General features: G+C 38.9%; 1 protein-coding gene across 1 annotated transcript in view; it reads right to left on the bottom strand.

Moving 5' to 3' along the window:
- Positions 1 to 1,484: 1,484 nt before the first annotated feature.
- Positions 1,485 to 20,976, bottom strand: part of ENPP1 (ectonucleotide pyrophosphatase/phosphodiesterase 1) — a gene marked incomplete at its 5' end in the record, with an annotated part of 57,400 nt that continues 37,908 nt past the window's right edge. Inside the window, 11 exons of the mRNA XM_026844535.1 lie at positions 1,485 to 3,188; positions 4,020 to 4,176; positions 4,868 to 5,000; positions 6,026 to 6,106; positions 7,119 to 7,254; positions 8,453 to 8,607; positions 11,410 to 11,461; positions 12,010 to 12,185; positions 16,013 to 16,100; positions 19,225 to 19,294; positions 20,430 to 20,557. Of these exons, the coding sequence (XP_026700336.1) occupies positions 3,021 to 3,188; positions 4,020 to 4,176; positions 4,868 to 5,000; positions 6,026 to 6,106; positions 7,119 to 7,254; positions 8,453 to 8,607; positions 11,410 to 11,461; positions 12,010 to 12,185; positions 16,013 to 16,100; positions 19,225 to 19,294; positions 20,430 to 20,557 (1,344 nt within the window). The remainder of the gene's footprint in view (positions 3,189 to 4,019; positions 4,177 to 4,867; positions 5,001 to 6,025; positions 6,107 to 7,118; positions 7,255 to 8,452; positions 8,608 to 11,409; positions 11,462 to 12,009; positions 12,186 to 16,012; positions 16,101 to 19,224; positions 19,295 to 20,429; positions 20,558 to 20,976) is intronic.

Raw genomic sequence — 20,976 nt, 5'->3', positions numbered from 1 at the left:
AACCCATTTCATACCTTATGTAACCAGTCCACCCCACTGCTTAACTCATCACACAGTTAGACAGCCCATGCCCAAACCAGATGTCCCCTGTTGCAACTTCAGGCCCTTTTTTCCGGAACTTAACAGTCGCAAGGACTAAATTAGCTCTGTTCACCCTGAAACAATTGTTAACATCTGTGAAGGCCCCTACCCTCTTCTTCCCCAGCTGTCCTTTCCTTACCCTAAGCAAACATCATTGCTTTGGAGGTGGAAACTGGTCAGCACCTTCCCTGTATGGGTGGGCACCAACTGCAGCCAACAGCATCTTCTGTTGCCTTCCCTGAGGCGGCCTGGTGACATGACACTGCTGGGCACATCCAGACTGACAACCTTTAGTCTGCCCCTCCACTGTCTTTTTAACCTGTGAGAGGGCCAGAGTGCACAGCAGCTGACACTGAGAAGCAGTTTCATTGAATAACGCAGTCATGTCATGACAGCGCTGCTATGACACCTTCCAGCTTCACCTACTGAGATCACTCAGTGGAGCTCTGATACCATACATCAGCTGAAACAGAAATATTTTACAGCCAAATAGACAAAGCTGGGTGGGTTGTTTGTTTTTTTTTCAGAATTACAAGTTTGATGGTGGCTGTAGCATGCTCCTTGGGGCCCATCAAGCTTCAAAAACACCACCCAGTATCTGCTGTCCTGGGGTATCACCAGCCACTGGATACCATGACTAGCACCAGCATTTATTCACAATGGCCCAACACCATCATTACAAATGCTTCTAAAAAACAAGGATGATGAAATAAAAGCAGCAAAACTATTTACACTAAGATTAAATCAGGACAGCTCTCTTCTTTGACAAAGCTGACTTGTTAATTTCTGGCAAAGCCTCATCCCAAACCCCTCTCAGCCACTACCCTCCCTTGATGACTAGAAGAGCTTTCAACAGCTGCTCCCCCTTCCGAGATTCTCCCTAGGTCAAACCAGCAGCCATTTCCTTGAAGCCTATCCTGTTCCACCTTCACCCAGGAGCTAGGCTACCCCTGCCTCTTAACTGAAACCAGCGCCACTTTACTTTCTGACAACATTAACACCTCAGTCATTTGCATTCAAGAGACAGTACCAGTTCTAAAAAAAAAATTAAGAACACCTTGAACATCTTTCTTCCTACCTTCCCCTTCCAATAACGAATGTAACTAACATTCCAGCTGGAGAAGTTATCTTCAAATCAAAGAGCAGGGATTGAAGAAACTCTCTTCCCACCTCCTAAAAATAATGTGAAATAGTGTTCTATTTCTGCACCAGTGTTTAACTAGCCAGTAGCATTTGGTACAGAGTCATGAACAGCATACTACTTCTGATGTTTTTATTGGTCACAGGCAATGTTACAAAGCAGTTACGATGAATAATGCTGTCACAGTCATATAATGTGAGGTTGCTACAACACATTTAAAATTTCACACAGTGAAACTACTTCAGGGGAAAAATAAATCATGCTTGGAACAGAAGATCAAGAAAATACAATTGGTTAAAAGAAAAAAAATGGTCCCAGGATTTCAGCCTGCTCAAACTGAAGTTAATGGAAAAGTTTCCACTGACTTCAGCAGACTTTGAATCCAGCCTCTGGCACCCCCTGACCAAGCTGTAAGGTAAAATGCCTCTGAGATCAGTCACAGGCTCTTCATTCTTCTAACACATTTGTGCGTGATACATTTTCCTCTTTTTAAAATGAGAAGAACATAAATGTGTAATTGACTAAGCCAAACTATACATAACAGAGCCAATTGTGGCTCATCAGCTTTAGAAAGAGTGGGAGAATTACGAAGGTGATAGCATGTGTATTGGAAAAGGAGGGAGTTCCTACACTCCTGAGTGTCTGTAGCAGCTGTTTGTGTAGCCTGAAAGCTTCCAAGAAAGCTCATGACATGCTTCTTCAGAATTTGCATCTGGCCGTGTCTGCATTCAAGATGGGTAACTTATGTGAGCTGGAATTTGGATGATGTAGCCCTAAGAACAGCTACAAACACAACTAGGATCTGGTCATTTGCTGCCAACTGACAACTGAATGGCCTGCGGACATTTATGGTAGTGATGAGATGTGCCATTAAAGATCATCTTACCAGTCTAACTAAGGCAACAATCTTAGTTCAGTATTATTTTTTCTTGATAAAATCGGGATTTCAAGACCAGAGCTGACAAAACTGTGCACCAATTTGAAAAAGCCATCTTTGCTTCAGGAAAGCAAAATCTTTTCATTAAATCTAAGTTGAATTTGAAGCAAGGTAATTATTTTTGGGAGCTCAAAGATATTCCTGAATTAACTTCTGATTTGGAGGTGACCTGACGCATCATCTATCTGCTCATGCTGAGGATGCGTATAAAACATGAAAATTGTGCCTCAAACTCTCCTTCAGTGTTGGAGACAGCAGAGGGCAGCAACATACCAAGGCTTCCCAGCGAGCAGCTTTAGCCAGGCGTCTTTTCCGTGTTGGAGAAGTTTCAGTTACCGGTCTTACTAACCTCAGTATAGCTTCTTGCACCGTAACACTGCATCGTTTGAGACCTAAAGCTCAGAATGTAATTCATGTTTCAAAGAAAACTGGAATGAGAGGTGCTGTCACCATGAATGTAGTTATTTCCCAGAACTGTATTTCCTAATTATCTACATTTTAAAGTAGAACATTGATCATAACCCATGCTTTATAAACTTCTCCCTCTCCAGTGCATATAAAAGATAACATTTTTGTTCGTGTCTCAGACTATGATGATCAAATGCTGTTAGCATTTAATAATGGACATGGTTCTACCACATTCAAGTGGGAATGACAGGATCTGCCATCCTGTGTTACATGCATAGTCCATCAGGAGTCCCTGAGATACAACTATGGCACTCACTCACCTCCCTACTGGCAATTTTGGTCAAGAGTTCTCAATTTTTCCAGCTTATTTTCAAAAAAATGTTTTCATTAATTAAAAACAGTCTATTTACAAATCTGTTGTGAAATGGATAACAAGATTCCACAGGAAAAAAATCAAACTGTTTCAAAAGTTGGTAAGTATGTTTTCAACTGTAAAATCTCAGATACTGGCTGTTTTCTGTCTTGATAGAAGCTGAGACCAGTAAGTAATTCTATATCTCTGATCCGAGCTGTATGAAACTTCATTCTCTCTTCAACCCACATAGACTCAGACTTGCCATCCTATTGGGACAGAGGAGGAAAAAATGGGTTGCAAAACTTTTTTTTTTGTTGTTCTGACATACATTTAATCAATTACTCAAAGACATTTTGATGTTTTATAAAGACAGAAAGCAGTAACTGTTGGCAGTGGTACATACTTATAAGCTTGCCTGAACTTAGTAATTGCTGTTACTTCCTCAAGTATACAGAACTTGTAGCTGCACCAGTGAAAGTTGGTGATAATGGGGAATGGCAGGTGAGGTCCAGCATCTATCCCCCATCTCTATAAAACTATTTCTGACTTGGGCAGTGACTTGTGTAATTCTTTGCTGTAAGACAGGCCTACATACTTTCCATGCTTTGTTCTGGTTTATATGGAGGGCAGCTATGTGTATTCCCATCACAATGCCAAGGTACCTGAGCAAGAAGGAACCAGTGTGCTTCAGAAACACCTGAGTCTTCTCCTTTTGGGTATGCATTTGGCCTAGCGTTGACCCTTCTTTGTAGATGACTCATCTTCTCCTAGAACCTCTTCATCATTCTCAACTGCTGACTGGCTCTATGCACTATGGAAATCTATGTATGTATCCCAGTGATGGTCTCAACATACTCTGACTCGACCCCGCTAGCTCTTTAAGTTCTTCTCTTTGAATAGGGAACTTGATTTTCCCATTTGAGCATATATGCAGACTTTAACATAATTCTATTTACAAAAATATTGTCTTCTTTCTCAAGATGATCATGATAGACTGTATTGTTTCTACAGTCTTTAACTAGTTAATTGCTGATATCCAAGCAAAACAAGCTCAAGCCTGACTTCAGATGTTTATGGGGACTGAAAAGACTACTTACTGCACAGCTTTCACTGTTGTCTTCTCTGTGAGGCACAATGAAAGACAAGGCATCTAGAGACCCTTCACACTCCAGAGGAGTTTCAGAAGTATTTTTACAACTAGTCAGCACAATGAAGAAGTGCGTTGGAACTGGAACTTCTGAATTACCAGGGTGCCTGAAACACAAAGGTCTTTCTGTAAATCCACCAAATCATACTTGCACAAATAATAAGTGCCAGCAGCTAGATATATTCTGGCATATCAATTTTAGCAATCCACCTATTAAGCCCAAAGAAAGCTTAGGCCTTGAAGGAAAATTCCAGATTACTATTTTGCAAATCAAGTTTGGCTTGTAGGCTGATCTAAATAACGTTTGATGAGGTATAACAACAAACTGACTTATCATTAAAATGAGTAAGCATCCAGAGTAGATGGAGAGTTCAGCCTGAGCTCAGAAAACTGTGTGCCTGCTGGCTTGAACTAGTTTTGCTAACCAGTGTACCTGTACTCACAACTTCATAGTGGAACACTGCCAGCTCAGGAAGTGTCAGCCATGACTTCCAGGGATAAGCCCCTGCCTCATCCACTCCTAGAGGCAATGTCATAAGATTTCAGGTCAGCAGATGTTCTTTCACATGCAACAGCTTCTCTTACACTTCACCTTCAAGTTTTAGGATGACACATTTTGAGGGTGAACTTTCTCTTTGTGCTTGTTGCTTATTTCTTAGCTTTATGTTTCTGTATCTGCTTAGGACCATTTGCCTGTCTTTCTGAATTGACATAACCTTTCCTAGATAACAAGCACCATAACTACCTTTTGACCACTACTGGAAGAAAAACAAAGGATAGAATGAGAAAGGTTCCTACCTTTTCACCTTTTCTGGGGTATCATAGTGTCCATCAGAGTCATAATCAAACACTGGACCACTAACTACATTGACACCGCTCCTGGCTGCAGCATATTCAGGTAGCAGGTATCGATGGAAGTAGTTCCATAACACTGAAACACAGTAATGGAAGTGGGAAACATAAGTTCCAAGTTAGAAGCTGTAAATACAACTCTGCATAGTTTTCAGTGGAGTATAAACAGACATGATAAACTAGGAAAATAAAAGTTACAGAGGTTTAAAGGTTGCAGCTTTAACTGAGCAGCAGCATGCACTGCAGTATCTCCTGACATTGTGGTTTCACAGTCACCCTAAGCACAAACCTGACTGAGGCACAGTGATGTTGCTCCCTGGTGGCCCTGGGTTTCTTTCCTCGAAATTCAAATCACAGAGAGGCTAGAGGAGGAAAGCTGAGAGAAAAGCATGCCTGCCTGTGTCTTGCCTCACTATCAGGCTGGCCTGGCTAGCTTGTACACCCACACCTATGAGCTGCAAAGCATCTTACCAATAGGATATTTTTAGTTACAGTTGACCACTATTCCATTACAAAACAGGACATATCTTTTGCCCAGAGTTAGTGCCATAGTTATCCTCCTTTTTCACCAGGAATATGCCTAATGTCCCTCAGCCAACCATCTCAAAATCCCATGTCTTCATCTATTTTCTATTAGAGACATGATTATTCTTCTGTTTTCTTAGTGATTGAGATCCTAAATCCCAACCTGGAAAATCATCTGAGTTTAGAAGACATTCCTAAACTGGAAATTAATTTAACTCAACAAATTATATATGGTATCTGGGTTCTCTAGTAGATATTCAGTAAAAAAACATGTTTAGGTAGGTAGGAAAATGCAAGCAAAAATGTCAGACATTAAATGGAGACACTTACACTATGCTCCCATGTAATATTCCAGCTGATTAGGAACCATAAGCTCACAATGGTGGGCCTGTTTCACAAGAGTGATAATCCTACCTCAAGAAAATTTTCATTGAGGTGCTTACCCACAGTCAGGGGAGGTCTTATTTTTACCGAGGAAGGTGAAACAGGGATCATTTGTGTGGTTTGGAAGCAAGCAAAAAATCAGCAGTCTCTCTTATATTCAACTGTCCACACAAAATATGTATACAAATAAAATACCTTTAAATGCAGGATACATTGGCACAATGTTGCTGGTAAGCAAGGCATCATAGTGAGGTTTCTTTGCATCTGTCATAAAATCTAAAACAAAAAAAGCAATTCATTACTTGAATTTGTTACTTTAAACTTGCATTTTTATGCTTTTAAAGATCGTTGTAATAACATTAAGGTAGAGCTGACCTAACTTCACTTTCCAAAGCTGATGTGTGTCTAAGTGCTAACCTCATTACATGCTGGATCCTACCCAAAATAATCTTAGCAGCATCAGGAGCAATTGCACTCTTAAGATATAGAGTGGATAAATTTTCATGAGATTTAAAAATAATCAGGACAGACATTTGAATTGTGCGGAAGGGAATAAAATACACTTCATGAGTGTCAGACCAACTTGTTCTCACTGAAGAATCTAGGCATAAAAATAGGAGCTCTGTCGGAACTTTGTAAATTACACTTGATGTGGATGCTTAAATAACCTACTATTCCATACTTTATGCAGTAAAGTCAAAGTAAAATGCTTCAAATCAGGTCAGCAACAGTTCACAAAAAATTTAACCACCTGTAAACAGCTAAGTACTTTACTAAGTACTTATTACTTTAAGTTTGAGAATCAGACCTACATTATTCAGATCAATGCTGAATCGCTTTACCAAAACCACACATGGCACACAACACTATATTTCAAATAGAAAATTAAACTTATCAATGAAGTTTTCTACTTGATGAAACATCCCTGAATGTTACTTTGGATGGTTCCAATTAACACCTGTTATACAAAGTGAATTTGCCACTTACTATCTTGCCAGATTTGACTGATGGTTTACACGTTCCTTCCAGTTTCTTCTATGAAACGCCACTTTAGAAATCTGACAAGTTCCAAAGCTCTTGGGAAGTACTAAATGACCTTGGACAACCCATCAACTGCTGAAGTGCCTAAAATGTTTTTCTTTCTCATACACTGCAGTAAACTGCAACAATTCAACAATTACTACTTCATACTCCAATTGGTTATCAAGAATATCTATAAATGACTACACCTACTACATTACAAATTATTCAAATCAGATATGCTGTACTACGAAGGCAATGTACTTACTTGGAGGAGACAGGAATCCGTAAGTTAGGCGAGGATGATTGTTGTAAAACAAACAGGTCTGGTTATGATTAAAAGAAATACGAACATCTTTGTGTAAACAGCTGGAGGTATTTTCTGTAGCAGAAGTCCATTTGTCCTGTTGAAAAAAGAAGAAAGTATAAATGGTAAAACAGATAACCGACTTTCAATAATTCTCTCAGTGTGGGGAACTGCAGAACTCTAAATATTTAGCTGCAAATGCCTTTAATGGTGTGAAGGAACTTAAATAAGACGCAAGAACTGTTCCTCTTTTGTAAGTAGAAAACAAGCCTTCCCATTCCTTTCATAGTATTTTGGAAATAGAGTGAACAGAACAGCAGCATTTTATTTGAGTTGAAAATAACATCTCCCAAAAGAGAATCCAGAGGTGCCCATTAAGATAACCTGATCTACTGTAAATGTACTTGTTCATTTAGGCTAGGAATCAGAAGCAGCCAGATGTGTTATTAGCCATCTCTCTCCACTGGGTCACTTGTTCCAGCAGCTGGTTGCTTCATGCCACTAACCTAAAAATATTTAGGATCAAGCAAACCATGCCAGAGTTTAGTTAAATTTAATTATAATGGTCACTAACTAAAACCTATGATTCCTAGATAATAAAACCAAAAAGCATCCTCTACTGTCCTAATTCCTTTTAAGCATGAGGTGGCTTCTAAATTTTCTCTGAATGGAAAAGGGCCAACTTGAAAAAAATATTCATTCACAAGATCAGTGCTCTCCATGAACATATGCACCTTAGCACAGAGTTCAGGACAGCAAAGATCAGATTTATCTCCACTGACCTCTTTTTTTCCCCAATCAGGATGATCTTCTGAGAGAAAGATTGGATCAGGGCATGAACAGTTCAGAATAGTCTAGAGATTTTTTTTTTCAAAAGGATCCTGACACATTACACACACTGCTTTAAGACCACAAAACCCATGCTGAGACCAGACTTTAAGGACAGCACTGGTAGACTGCTAGAGCAGATCTGTGCTGCCAAGCAGTAAGCCAGTGCAGACTCAGAGGGCTTCTGTATCAATGGCAATGGGCTTCTCACTTCCTGGTGGATCTGCTTGCTCTGGAGGCAAAACTGAAGCTCACCCCAACAAGCAAGAAAGAGTCAAAGTCAATCCTTGTTAATATAGGGAAGGGAAGAAAAGCCCATACAAATTTCCTCCTTTTTTTCCTCATGTGGTTCTACTTAGTTCTCTGGGATACAGTATCATGAGCAGACCTAAGAACTGTTCAGGAATAACTGACATTCAAGATTTTTACCTTTCAAGGTTGCTTCTAACCTTTCTTAATACACTTACATCTTTGTTAACAGTGTACGCACTCCACAGAGACATCCTGTAGTCCTTGCTGTATCCACTCACATAGCGGTAATGGTAAAGGAGGCAGTAATTATGTCTCTTCTGCAGAACCCTGGGCCGTCCATAGGGCAAAGTAAGTTTCTCTATCTTCTTAACTGCAGCAGAAATAGTGTTTGTTACATTTCAATCAAAACTGGTTGTATTGATTTATACATCTAAGGTTGCCTCAATTTTCAATTGTGAAACAGAGAAGTCACAGTAAAGGAACAAAAAAATTTTAATTCTTATATCAAAGGTGTAGTTTCAATCCTAAGGCAATAAATAAAATGACAAAGCAGTATAAAGTAATCATTAAAACTTAAGACTGTACAGATTAGGTTTATACTTAAAACAAAGCATTTTGCCATTTAAAATGAGATGGATCTAGTTGCAAAGATAAGTCTTTGTTGACTTTGTGTTTCAATTTAAATACAGAATGTAGGATTTGCTTCTAAGTAACATTTATATGGGTCAGTAACCAATCATGGTGATCTGAAATCTGCTGCGGGGACTATTTTAGTAGAAACTACAAAGTCTTATATAAAAGTGACACTTAAAGGACCAAAAAATATAGAGATCTAAATCAACAATACAGTGAACTACTGGTTGGATTTTCAAATGTGCGAGGACTTGCTTTATAATGAGTGTGATAGTCACAAAATCTTCCTCCTTCCTCTCTCCTATGGATTGCATCTCTTTAGAAAGTTCCTATACAGAGAAAGGTATCTCCAAATGTTTTATGTATGATACTGCACAGGGTTTCCAGCAGACCCTTGTCTAAGGCACTGCCTGTTTATTGGCCAACTACTGCATTCAATGGAAGAGTAAAGACTAGACTTTAAAACTGTATCAGAAGGAAGAAATGTGGGATCAGCAGAGGGTGAGTCATTAGACAGAAGCTGAAAAGTAAAGCAGAGTTAGCAACAGAACTACTTTAGACTCAGTACCATTTATCTTAATGAAAAAACAAAGAAGTAACAAAACAGTCTTAAGAAACACATGCTATTGTATTTATTTGCTGCAATCAAGCGTCAGCATAAAGTTTCTGGTTTTAATCCTAAAGTAGACTTCAATTTTGTCAAAACATTGAATATTTCAATTTTTGCCAATTGGAAACAAAGAAAACCAAGGTATTCAACTTTTGAGCTACTGATGTAAAATAAAAACTGAGGAAAACTAGCACAATATGGAAATATTTTAAAATATCAAAAGATTACTTTGCCATTGAAAATGCAAGTATTTTCAATAGTTACATGACTGGAATTATAAAGAAGGCATCAAAGTATATCTTCCATTAGACAGGTCACTACCATCCACATATTATGCAAAACTGCAATCTCAAAGCAACTGTCTTAAATGGGGAAAGAAATTGAGCAATGAATGCTGCAGGTTTTTTCCAAAGTAATTCCACAACACAAAAAACCTCAAGATTATGATATTTATTTCTCCACCCACAAGGGAAAAGGCAAGTAACTCACATTTTTTTCATAGAACTAAAAATGCAGTTAGTGTTTTGTTGTTCTTACAGGCTATCAAGTTATAACAGTAATTTGAGAGCAAACTGAGGTAACTAATCAACTCATTTTAAGAAGCATCTAGGCTGGTTACTAGAATTCTTTGATCTGTAACAATGATTTTTCTACCTAATTAATAAGTGCTTAATTCATACAATTTATAAGGAAATTGCTGCTGTTAAGACCAGTGCTAAGACAGGTGTCACTGATAATCCAAGCCAAAAACCTACCATTTCAAAATCATAGGTTTAGAGCCTTAGGTTCCTATTTCTACAAAATAGAACTGAAATAGGTTATGCGCCCAACCTTGCCATATTTCTTCGAAGCTGGGTTCAGTAAGGCACTCGGGTGTCCACCTACACATTAGCAGAGTCTGTTTCAGTGAAACCATGCTCAGGGGAAAGCACACTGAAGGGTACTAACTGGACTTCATTTTGTTGCTCTCAGGAGTGTTACAATATTGAAACAGTTATTTTAAAAGGGTTCTAGGACACATTTTTAAAAGATGCCCTGTTGTTAGTGGGAAAGATTAAAGAAAGCTCTATCCACTCTTTGTGTCAGGACAAAGTACACAAACCAACAAAAGCCTTAAATTAGCCCTGAATAAGCAGCAACTACTGGATCCTGCCTGTAACTATTAGAGCATTTAAGTTCAGTTCTTAATAGTGAGCTACAGTGGGGTGTCGCCAAGTACAGAGTTTATTTGCGTAAGAAGTAAGGTTTCAATACACACATGGCAAGATCTCTATCAGCCTATTTCTCTGACAGCCTAATCATATTGATTTAATCTTTTAAGGTATTAGCACCAAGGGCTACATTTAATTTTGATTTATGTTTTTCACAATTTACTTATTGTCTTGCTGCTTCATACTCAAAATAGTTTATTTTGCTTTACGAGTCATGAGCATGCCTACAGCCTTGCAAACTGCAGCTCAAACATGGCATGTATATGTCCAAAGAATGGAAACAAAGCATAAGTAAAACAAGCAACAGCTAAAGACTGTGTAACAACTCAACTGTGTAAAATACCCCTTATGCTTCATTAAAAGTGTGCTGCTATCATGATGTTGGTATTTGCGGGGATTTCTTATCAGACACTTCCCCATACACCACTTTTGCTTCCTATTCTGGAATGCTCATTACTTCAGTGCTAGAAAATTCAAAAATATCAGATAATACATGTGCCATAAAGACACATGTATAAGGAGACACATTTATTTGAGAAGAAATGGTTCAGTAGGACTGTATTTGAAAATCTCAGAATTATAGTTCCAGTGAGTGTTTCGAAGAACTTTTATCTCATGTACTTGAAAGTTGCTCAGAAGTTTAGACATCAAACTTTTCATATTTTTATTAATTCTTACATTGTTGTTACAATTTTATATTACTATCTAAAGTTCTTACCTTCTCTTTCAGTGAAATTTAAACGCTGATGAAAATCCCTTATTGGCAAGCCCTATAATTATAAAGCAAAACCAGTGAGATTCTACTAAGTGTTCTACAGAGCATATTATGAGCCACTACTACACTTAAAAATACCAAATGTAACATCTGCTTTGTAAGTTATCCCTATACAGAACTCACTGACATCTACTGGAGAGGGGCTACAGAGAATTTGCAGAAACAAACTGGTTTTGCCACAGGCAAATCTACAACCTTGAAAACCGCAGCCCAAAAACACAACATTCACAGAATGGAAATTTCAACATAATTAAGTGAAACAAGCAAGAACTGAATGCTTTCTGCATCAAAGCTTGCATCTGTGATGTCTTCCAGGCTCTTCAGAGCTGAATATGAGTTTACATAAGAAAACTACAAAAACGAATATACAAATACAGGCTAGTACCCACTAACCCCAGGCAAGATTTGATTTTGAAACCAGTAGTAAGGGACTGCAAAACCAGCAGGTAAACACCGGAGAATCCAGTGTTTCAACTCTGAATACAACACATTTTCTGAATACAAGATGTTTGCCTCCACAACTTTAACCATTTCAGTACTTACCCCTGTCCTGCAGGAGCAGCCAAGGCTCACTGAAAAGGCTCTTTGTCCCACCACAGAGCATTCAGAAGGGTGGCTTGTTTCTTTGGGATGGTGAGGGGTGTAAACAGGGTTCCTTAAAAGATGGTTTAGGCGTCCATGAGTTCCATTGTTTGGCGCTGGTTTCAAATCAAGCAAATCTATGAAAGAATTCAAGTGATATTAACAGGATGAGAAAGACTGTAATACACTGCTGCTTATACTGTGATTACAAGTACAGGTGAGTCAATAAAGCTGCACTGCTTGCTGCTCATAACACTCAAAAGGGAAAGCAATGTAATCCCTTTAAAAGGAAGCGCACGTTTTTAACTAGAGCTCAGGGTGGTATTAATCTGCTTGTAAAGAGGGACAGAACAAACGCAAAAAGTGACAGAGGCTTACATCTGAGGAGAACTGAACTTGCAGCAACCAAACATGCAGTGGTGGGCAGAATGTGAGTCTCTAACACAAAGTTAGTGACTCCGTAACATTGATGCTTTAGGAATAAAACTGGAAGCTTTTTGTTTTGATTTCTTTTTTGTTTTGGTTTGATTCAATTATCTGGAAATTAAATACATAAGCTTCAGAGAATAAGCACCACTAAAGGGTAAAGCCATAAAAGAACCAAGACAAAGCACAGGTTTCTGCTTGTCACTTAGGTCTAAAATGATAAGCTTCAAAATTCTCAGCAAAGTAGTCTAACCACAAAAACAACTCTACCCCATAAACAGCTATGTATTCAAATAACTCAACTGAAAGCTGCGTACCACCAATGCTTGGAGATGCTTCAGACACCTTCAAAATACTGAATAGATCAAGGCCTATTATCCTTGCTAACATTCATGGATTTGTAGTTCCTCCACTCAACTCATACAGAATCTACAAAATAAGATGTTCTGAAAACAGCAGGTGATGAGACACACTTGTATCCGAAAGCTTGGTGTCTAGATCACTCACCTAGGGCACAAGAGTTAGAACTGAACTTCTCTTCCTACATGAGGAACTGAACACACTTCTCCCTGCACTGTGCCACTCGGATATGTTAATAGCATTCCCTTCAGATGAAGCTGTTTTGCTTTAGAAAGAAGAATAAAACAACCTTTGTAATCCTAGTAGTCCCTGCTCCAATGAAAAAAACACATCAAAACCAGCTACAGAACTTGGGTCCCCATTTCAACAGCTAAATTACACTGTTATGTTCCTGTTATTTTAAGTGGAGTATCCAGGAATACACAACACCCCAGAAATGGTTGACTAAGTCACCTCACTTCATTTTCTGTCTGAAAGTATGTGTGCTGGCTTTGCACATCCTGTTCCTCTTATCCTCTTTATAGTGGATGGAGAAAAACTAGACCTCAATGACCACACTTAAAACATCTGACTTTGTCACTGAACTTGCTTCACTGAGACACCAGCAAGAGATGTCTAATCCTCTCATGAAGCATACACAGAACAGATTAGGGAGGCACAAGAAGGTGGTTCAAGATCACAGAATTACAGAACCATCTAGGGTGGAAAAGATCTTGAAGATCATCCAGTCCAACCATTAACCTAACATTGACAGTTCCCAACTACACCATATCCCTCAGTGCTATGTCAACTCTCAAACACCTCCAGGGATGGGGACTCCACCACCTCCCTGGGCAGACCATTCCAACACCTAACAACCCCTTCTGGAAAGAAATGCTTCCTAATATCCAGTCTAAACCTTCCCTGGTGCAACTTGAGGCCATTCCCTCTTGTCCTATCCCTTGTTACTTGGTTAAAGAGGCTCATCCCCAGCTCTCTGCAACCTCCTTTCAGGGAGCTGTAGAGGGCGATGAGGTCTCCCCTCAGCCTCCTCTTCTCCAGACTAAACACCCCCAGTTCCCTCAGTCGCTCCTCGTTCGACCTGTGCTCCAGACCCTGCACCAGCTTCGTTGCCCTTCTCTGGACACGCTCGAGTCATTCCATGTCCTTTTTGGAGTGAGGGGCCCAAAACTGAACACAGGAATCGAGGGGCGGCCTCACCAGTGCCGAGTACAGGGGTCAGATCCTTTCCCTGTCCCTGCTGGCCACGCTATTGCTGACACAAGCCAGGATGCCATTGGCCTTCTTGGCCACCTGGGCACACTGCTGGCTCCTGTTCAGCCAGCTGTCAATCAACACCCCCAGGTCCCTCTCTGACTGGCAGCTCTCCAGCCACTCCTCCTCAAGCCTGTAGTGCTGCTGGGGGTTGTTGTGGCCCAAGTGCAGCCCCCGGCATTTGCCCTTATTGAAACTCCTCCAGTTGACCTCAACCCATGGCTCCAGCCTGTCCAGATCTCTCTACAGAGCCTCCCTACCCTCAAGCAGATCAACGCTCCCACCCAACTGGGTGTCATCTGCAAACTGACTGAGGGTGCATTCGATCCCCTTGTCTAGATCATCAATAAAGATGTTAAACAGGAGTGGGCCCAGAACCGAGCTCTGGGGGACACCACTTGTGACCAGGCTGCCAACTGGATTTAATTCCATTAACCACAACTCTTTGGGCCCAACACCATCATCAACCATGACATGAGAAAACATCAAAGCATACAAGCCTGAGACACACTTCCTGACACTGCCCTATTTCCTATTCCAGAAAAGAATTTAAACACATGATTTAAATGTGGTATACCTGAATATCGTCACTGATCTCAAGCATATGCTGTGCTCCCATTAAGTGTTTTCTGGACCAAACCCTTTGGTAATATTTTGTCTCTCACAGATGCAGATGTTAGAGCAAGTATAAGTCCTGGCAAGAGAGAGAAGTAGGCAGAAAATAATGGAAAACAGGTGAAGACCTCAAGGGGAATAAATGAACAGAAAGTGTTAGAACTAGTGATAGACTTTTGGAGAAACCATGAAATACTGAATGAAGAAGGGATAAAGGAACAAAGAGCCACAGTAACACTGTGTTTTTAAAAGGGGAAAAGAGGGCTTGCAAGGCATCTAATTTTCAGAAAAAAAACACCACTTCACTGGTGCAGTGTATTGTACAATGTCAGAAAATAAAGTGAAGATTATCTGTATATGGAGTGGGCTGTCTGTGATCCGCAGATACAGAACAGACTGCATGGAACAGAAATCAATCATGAATCCTAGAGTGACACCATGAACAGGTGAGAAACAGGAAACCTGACTACTGAATGAGACAGCTAGCTCTAGAGCCAGACTCCAAAACAATGGGCCTACAGGCTAACAAGACAGATGCAGTCCATCAAAAGACAAAAAAAAAAGCATTGCTTGAAACACTGGTTGTATTCAACAATGAGAATGAACAAGGAAACATCCAAATCTAGTATGAAAAGATAAAATACAAAAAACTGAGTGACACATACAATGAAGAATTTGGGAGAAGGCTTATTATATGAATCAAACAAACAAAAATAAAAAAAGATAAATTTTATCTGAATTAAAAGCCTATTTATATCAAGTAGCTAAAATTAAAAAGTATGATAAGAGATATCAACAAAGAAAAAAACACACAGCAAAATACAAGGTATTGTCCAAGTGCATAAAAAGCAGAGGGGGTAACTGACTTAGGCTTTCTGAACATGATCTGCCTGGCAGCTGCACCCATACCCATTACTATGCCTGTTATTTATTGTTCTGCCTGAATAAGGTCACCTGAGTGATTAATCTGATAAAGCCTCTAGTTAGATATGAGTGAGAAATATCCCTTCTTGATGTCAGTTTTAGAACAGTGAGTTAAAGTGCCAGCTCTGGAGCAACCAGAGGAATACACAGAGATCACTGGAAAGGAGAGATACAAGATAGTCTGACCTAAACAGCCATTAGTCATTCAGTCATTTAGAAGCTGGACCTTTCTCAGAAAAACAAACAGCTTTTTATTTGTGAAAGTCAGCAGCAAAGTCTTAAGGACAAATTTCTAAGGACACTTAAAAATCTGTTATTAGATAATTTGCAATGCTCAAATTATATACTTTACTGAACAAAGATGACCCCCATCAATTGTACTTACCACACATTAAATTATACACTTCAATGTTTTCAAATGGATCAACTTGAGTACGAAACTTGAATCCTGGTCCAAACCCAATAAAGATAGCCTAGGATTTACAAAGAAAAGTAAAGTGGAACTCTGTTTAAGACAAGCTGAAATGGAAAATATCTTCAAACTCAGAAGGCATTTTCTTCCAAGAACTTAATCTTTACTAACATACTACAGATGAAGTCAAAAGCATGTTTTTTCTTAAAAAAAAAAAAAAAAGGTAAACATAGAACAATAATTTTTAAAAGTAGTAAAAAAGTATTAGAAAACCCAATTTCATCTCATTCTTGCCTTCATAAATTACTGAAGGCAGCTTTTTGAAGTCCCTTGCTCTTCTCTGCTTTTGAAGAAGTTACATTCATTTTCTTAAACGCTTTAAGAGATTTCATGAAAATGTTGAGCCAAAATAACCAATGCATTTCAAGCCCTGTAAACAATTTGGAAGCTTTTAACTTAATGCTACAAAAACATCTGTTGGTAGCAATGTTTTAAATGGTTTAAGCAATGGCAAGATCCTAGGCTTCTATGCCTGGTTTGCAGCTGTTCTTTCTCCTTCTTGCACCACTTCCTGAGCTGTACTGGCACAAGCTATTGCACAGCCATACAGCAAACCTGATCCAGGAAAGCAGTCAGCTCAAAAAACTTTCTTTTTTCCTGCTGGCTCTTTGCTTTCTGGTTCACTTCCCCGACCTACTTAAAGCTGCAGCCACGCAAAGTTTACACTAGCAAAGAGCAGGGTTTGCTGAGGAATAAGAACAAGGAGGCAAGGGCAGCAAATTCAACTGCTGCCAAACAAAAAGATTGTTTTTAAACTTATTCTGAGATATTCAGCTTATTTTTAATTAAGTGAAACAGACTGCACCCATCTGCGGTATCAAGACACTGAATGACTGATGGATGCTTTGCACTCTATAGCATCTTCCTGGATAAGATCTCGGCTGTTTGCAAACAATGCCATCGTCTCAGATTTCATATCTGTGTGGAAAAAAGAGAGGCTAAAAACTCAACTCTAACTTCTTTTTTTGAGATTAAAGCATAATGCAGGTTGTCATTCTGCAACTGTTGAACCTAAAATCTGTAGGCTAATAATTACCCTAATTTAAGTGAGATGAGGCAGAAACATGCTACCTCCTTTCTGCTGAACCAGGCCAATTACAGAATATGAAATTTATGCTGCTATAATGTTAGCCACAAAAGGATAAATTGTTTTAAGACCAGTTAGGGATGCTAAGAACTGACAATCCCATCTGGCGAGCAGTTTCAATAGAGTCAACATACTGAAAAAAAGTTTAAATAGTCAAACTGTAGCAGAGAGAGAATATACTAAGCTGGCACTTGGCATCATGCAGCCTTGCTGGTTGTAACCTATTACTAGGTACCCTGTCAACAGGTTTTCCATTGTCAAATTGGGGAAGAAGAGTAGGCCTGAAAGGGTAAACCAATACAAAATTAACACAGGTTTTGGCTAACAGGTTTTTAAAAAAACAGTTTGATTCCCATACTACATAATTCTACAAGACATGAAAAATAAGGCTTTACATGGACTACATAGGTCTTTTCCTCAAACTTGTTTTCAATAACTTTTTCAGTACAGGGTTCTCTCTTTGTAGATGTTTTTACATGAATTAATTGTAATAGCAACAAGTACCTCACAACTGTTAGTGGTTTTTATCACAAAAAAAAGCCTTTTGAAATTAAGAGTATTGCCTTTCATTTTATTGAAAGCAGAAACTGAAGCAGATGATAGGTTAAGTGACTTCCCCAAATTAGATGGAGCTGACTAAGGATCTGATTTCATGTCTCCCTATGATCCCTTTCCTTTTCTAACTTAAGAATTTTGTGACTCTTCTTATTTTAAACATGATTGACATGCTCTCTCCTGAACAGACTACCTCAAAATAGCGATACATAATCTATCATGACACAGTAGATTTGCAGAATTTGAAGATCATTTAGTCAACCTTTGCAAAAGACAATCAAAAGTAATTATGCTATTTCTGAAAGATTCTTGTCTGACCGGTCATTAGGTAATTCCTGTGATGGAAGCTCCACAAACTTCCAGGGCAAACTATTCTACTCATTAATAGTTTACAAAAGTTTTCTAGTAACCAAATCAACTCTTCTTTAATGCAGTTTAAGTCTGTTACTTCTGTTCTTAGGCAACCCACAAAAAAAAAAAAGAATGGACTAGCCTTACAGACCAGGGTACTGGCTAGGGAAAAACTTTGCTTGCAAGGGCCTGGGTGACATAGGGGACAGCAAGCCAAACATGAGCCAGCAACACAACCTGGCAGTAAAGGCAGCCAACAGCATCCCATGCTGTACAAACAGAAGCTCAGCCAGCAGGTTGAAGGAAGGGATTATCGCTCTATACTCAGCATTTCTTTATGCCACATCAGGATACTGCATCTCCAACATAAGAATGACATCAATAAACAATCATCGCAAATTCAGTGGAGGGCCCCCAAAGCTCTTACCCTGTGAAGAGGAACAGGGCTTGTTCAGCATGGAGAACAGACAGCTTCAGGTGGACCTAACAGCAGTTCCCTAGTACCTACAACAAAGTCATCAAGGAGACAGAGCCATGTTCTTCAGTGCTATGCAGTATAAAGCAGAGAGAGAACTGGCATAAATTGAACAAGAAAGGTTCTGGCTGGCTATAACTAAATACATTTACACCAGGAGGACAGTCAGGCAGTGGAAAGGGTTGGTCAGAAGTTGCGAAGCCTCTGCCTTTGGCAGTTTTGAAGATGCAACTGCATAAAGCCCTGAGTAATCTGGTCTGATCTCACAGCTGACTATTTTGAGTTGGAGGTGGGACTAGAGACCTCCTGAGGTCCCTTCCAATATGAATTCTCTTAAAATCTACAATTACTGTGAGGATGAGATGGTTTCTCTTTTCCTGCTTTCAGTGATACAACAAAAGAACTTGGAACAACTTTATACTCTTACCAGCACAGTGAAATCCCCAAGGGTAAGTCCTGCTGGGTTTTTGCCCAACTCTTATAACCTACCCTGGGTTACCCAACATGTCACAACAGCAATCCTACAAATGCTTGATTTCTATAATTGCAGATAGTTTCACAGATCTTAAAAAAAATAAATATCTCAAGACCCAACAAACACAACATCCAGAAACAGAATGAGCTGAAAATAAGAGCTAGCATAAATTTGAGTCTCACCTGCATACTGGGGAAGCGATTGTCTGAGCCATGGAATCCACCTGTGCAGCTTTTAATCTCAAGTGGTTTCCTATTAAAAATTCACAGTTTATGTAACTCACACTTTAAAAATCATATCAGTATAAAATGCATTCAGTGATGCACTGTTTACTTCTATATTTAAAGATTCTTAGAGGCTTGTCCATAGGTAATAGAAGGTCTTTAAGCTCTAAAAGAGAATGGTAATTTTTTCTGCAAATGTTTTTAAATTTAAAATTAAAATTTAAAACCAGAATGATAGTTTTTTCTGCAAATGTTATCCCCTTTGAAACTGTCAAGTGTCCATCAGAGTCATTTAAATTCAAAGATCAGATGACATGTGAACAAAATGTTCTCAGGATAACAGATTTTCATTTCACTGTTATTTGGATAACACAACTTTACAGTACTTTATATAAGTAGGTTCTTAAGATTTTTTTTTCTTTTTTTTTAATGAAGATTCTAATGAAATTTAGAGCATTCGGCTGAACACCTTACTGTCTAATAAAAACAAATCTCCAATGTATGCCATGTCCACACATATTATTTAAATGTGTACAGTTCTAGTAACCCAAACCTGATTTGCACAACTTGTACAGGTTTAGGGTGTTATACAATAGGACTTACTGAATATATGGACTGAAAAAATCTTTCATGACAAAAGCCCTGGAGTACCACAGAGGTGTTCAAAATTATATTATAGCAGATGCCTTTATTTTGGGAGTTTTAAATTCATTGGTCAGAACATGTAAGGTAATTAACAATAGCCGGCTCAGTAAAATTAAGGTATGCCAGCAGATCACACACAAGATGGATTCAGCCAAGTAGTTACACACATGCTTAGCTTTCATGACTCACTTTAGAAATTTCTAAAGCACGGCAAGATGTGCTCAAGTACCTGACCAAGGGGACTTTAGTTTCTACCATTTGTGTCACAAAGCCTGCCACTACCTGCATACTCAGCAAGGAGAGTTATCTATAGCTACAAGTTGAGAACTGAGCCTCAGGCCAGCAAAAACTGCAGAGAAAAGCATGCACTGTTTCTTTGCAATGTCCCTTTGCTATGGCAAACAACAATACCATGTTCCAATACCTATCACTGGACGATAAAGCATCTGTAAGAGACAAGCTGTAAGAAAACAAGAAATTATTTGCTATCTAATCAAGTATTGAAAACTGTATCTTACCTAGCAAGCTGCCATTGGGAGTCTAAATAAAAGGTCAATGGTTCAATCCGGTCGTTATAGGAATAATGGAAACGCTTGGGTAGCAGCTGTTTCATGTAAGCTTTGAAAGGCTGATTTGGTTCTATGCACTGAAATGTTTAAATTAAAATACAAATTGTACATTTCACCAAACTTTTGCTTATGACATGTACAGTTCTTATAAAGCACTTCCACTAAAGACAATGGACCTCCATCAGGTTTGGAGTCATATGGTCTGGGACAAATATTAGTTATTTATATTTAAATAACAACTACCGAATGCAAAACCAGTCAGTATTTATTAGAATATTTTTATGGGATTATGGATGTAACTTTCTCTTTTCTGACAGTCTACAGTTGTACAGAACCAAACTACCTTAGAATTAATAAAGAATTATACTGAGACACAAACATTATGGCACTTTCACAAGTGGTAGGAGACTATTCAGTGCAATAATTCTACAGCTCTGTAATACAGAAAGTAGCAGACATTCAAGGGAGTTTCCAGACTGGTAGACAAACATATTTT

Source organism: Athene cunicularia, assembly GCF_003259725.1.
Source record: "Athene cunicularia isolate RWA chromosome 3 unlocalized genomic scaffold, athCun1 chr3_part1, whole genome shotgun sequence".
Lineage (NCBI taxonomy): Eukaryota > Metazoa > Chordata > Aves > Strigiformes > Strigidae > Athene > Athene cunicularia.
This window is presented reverse-complemented; position numbering and strand designations above follow the sequence as displayed.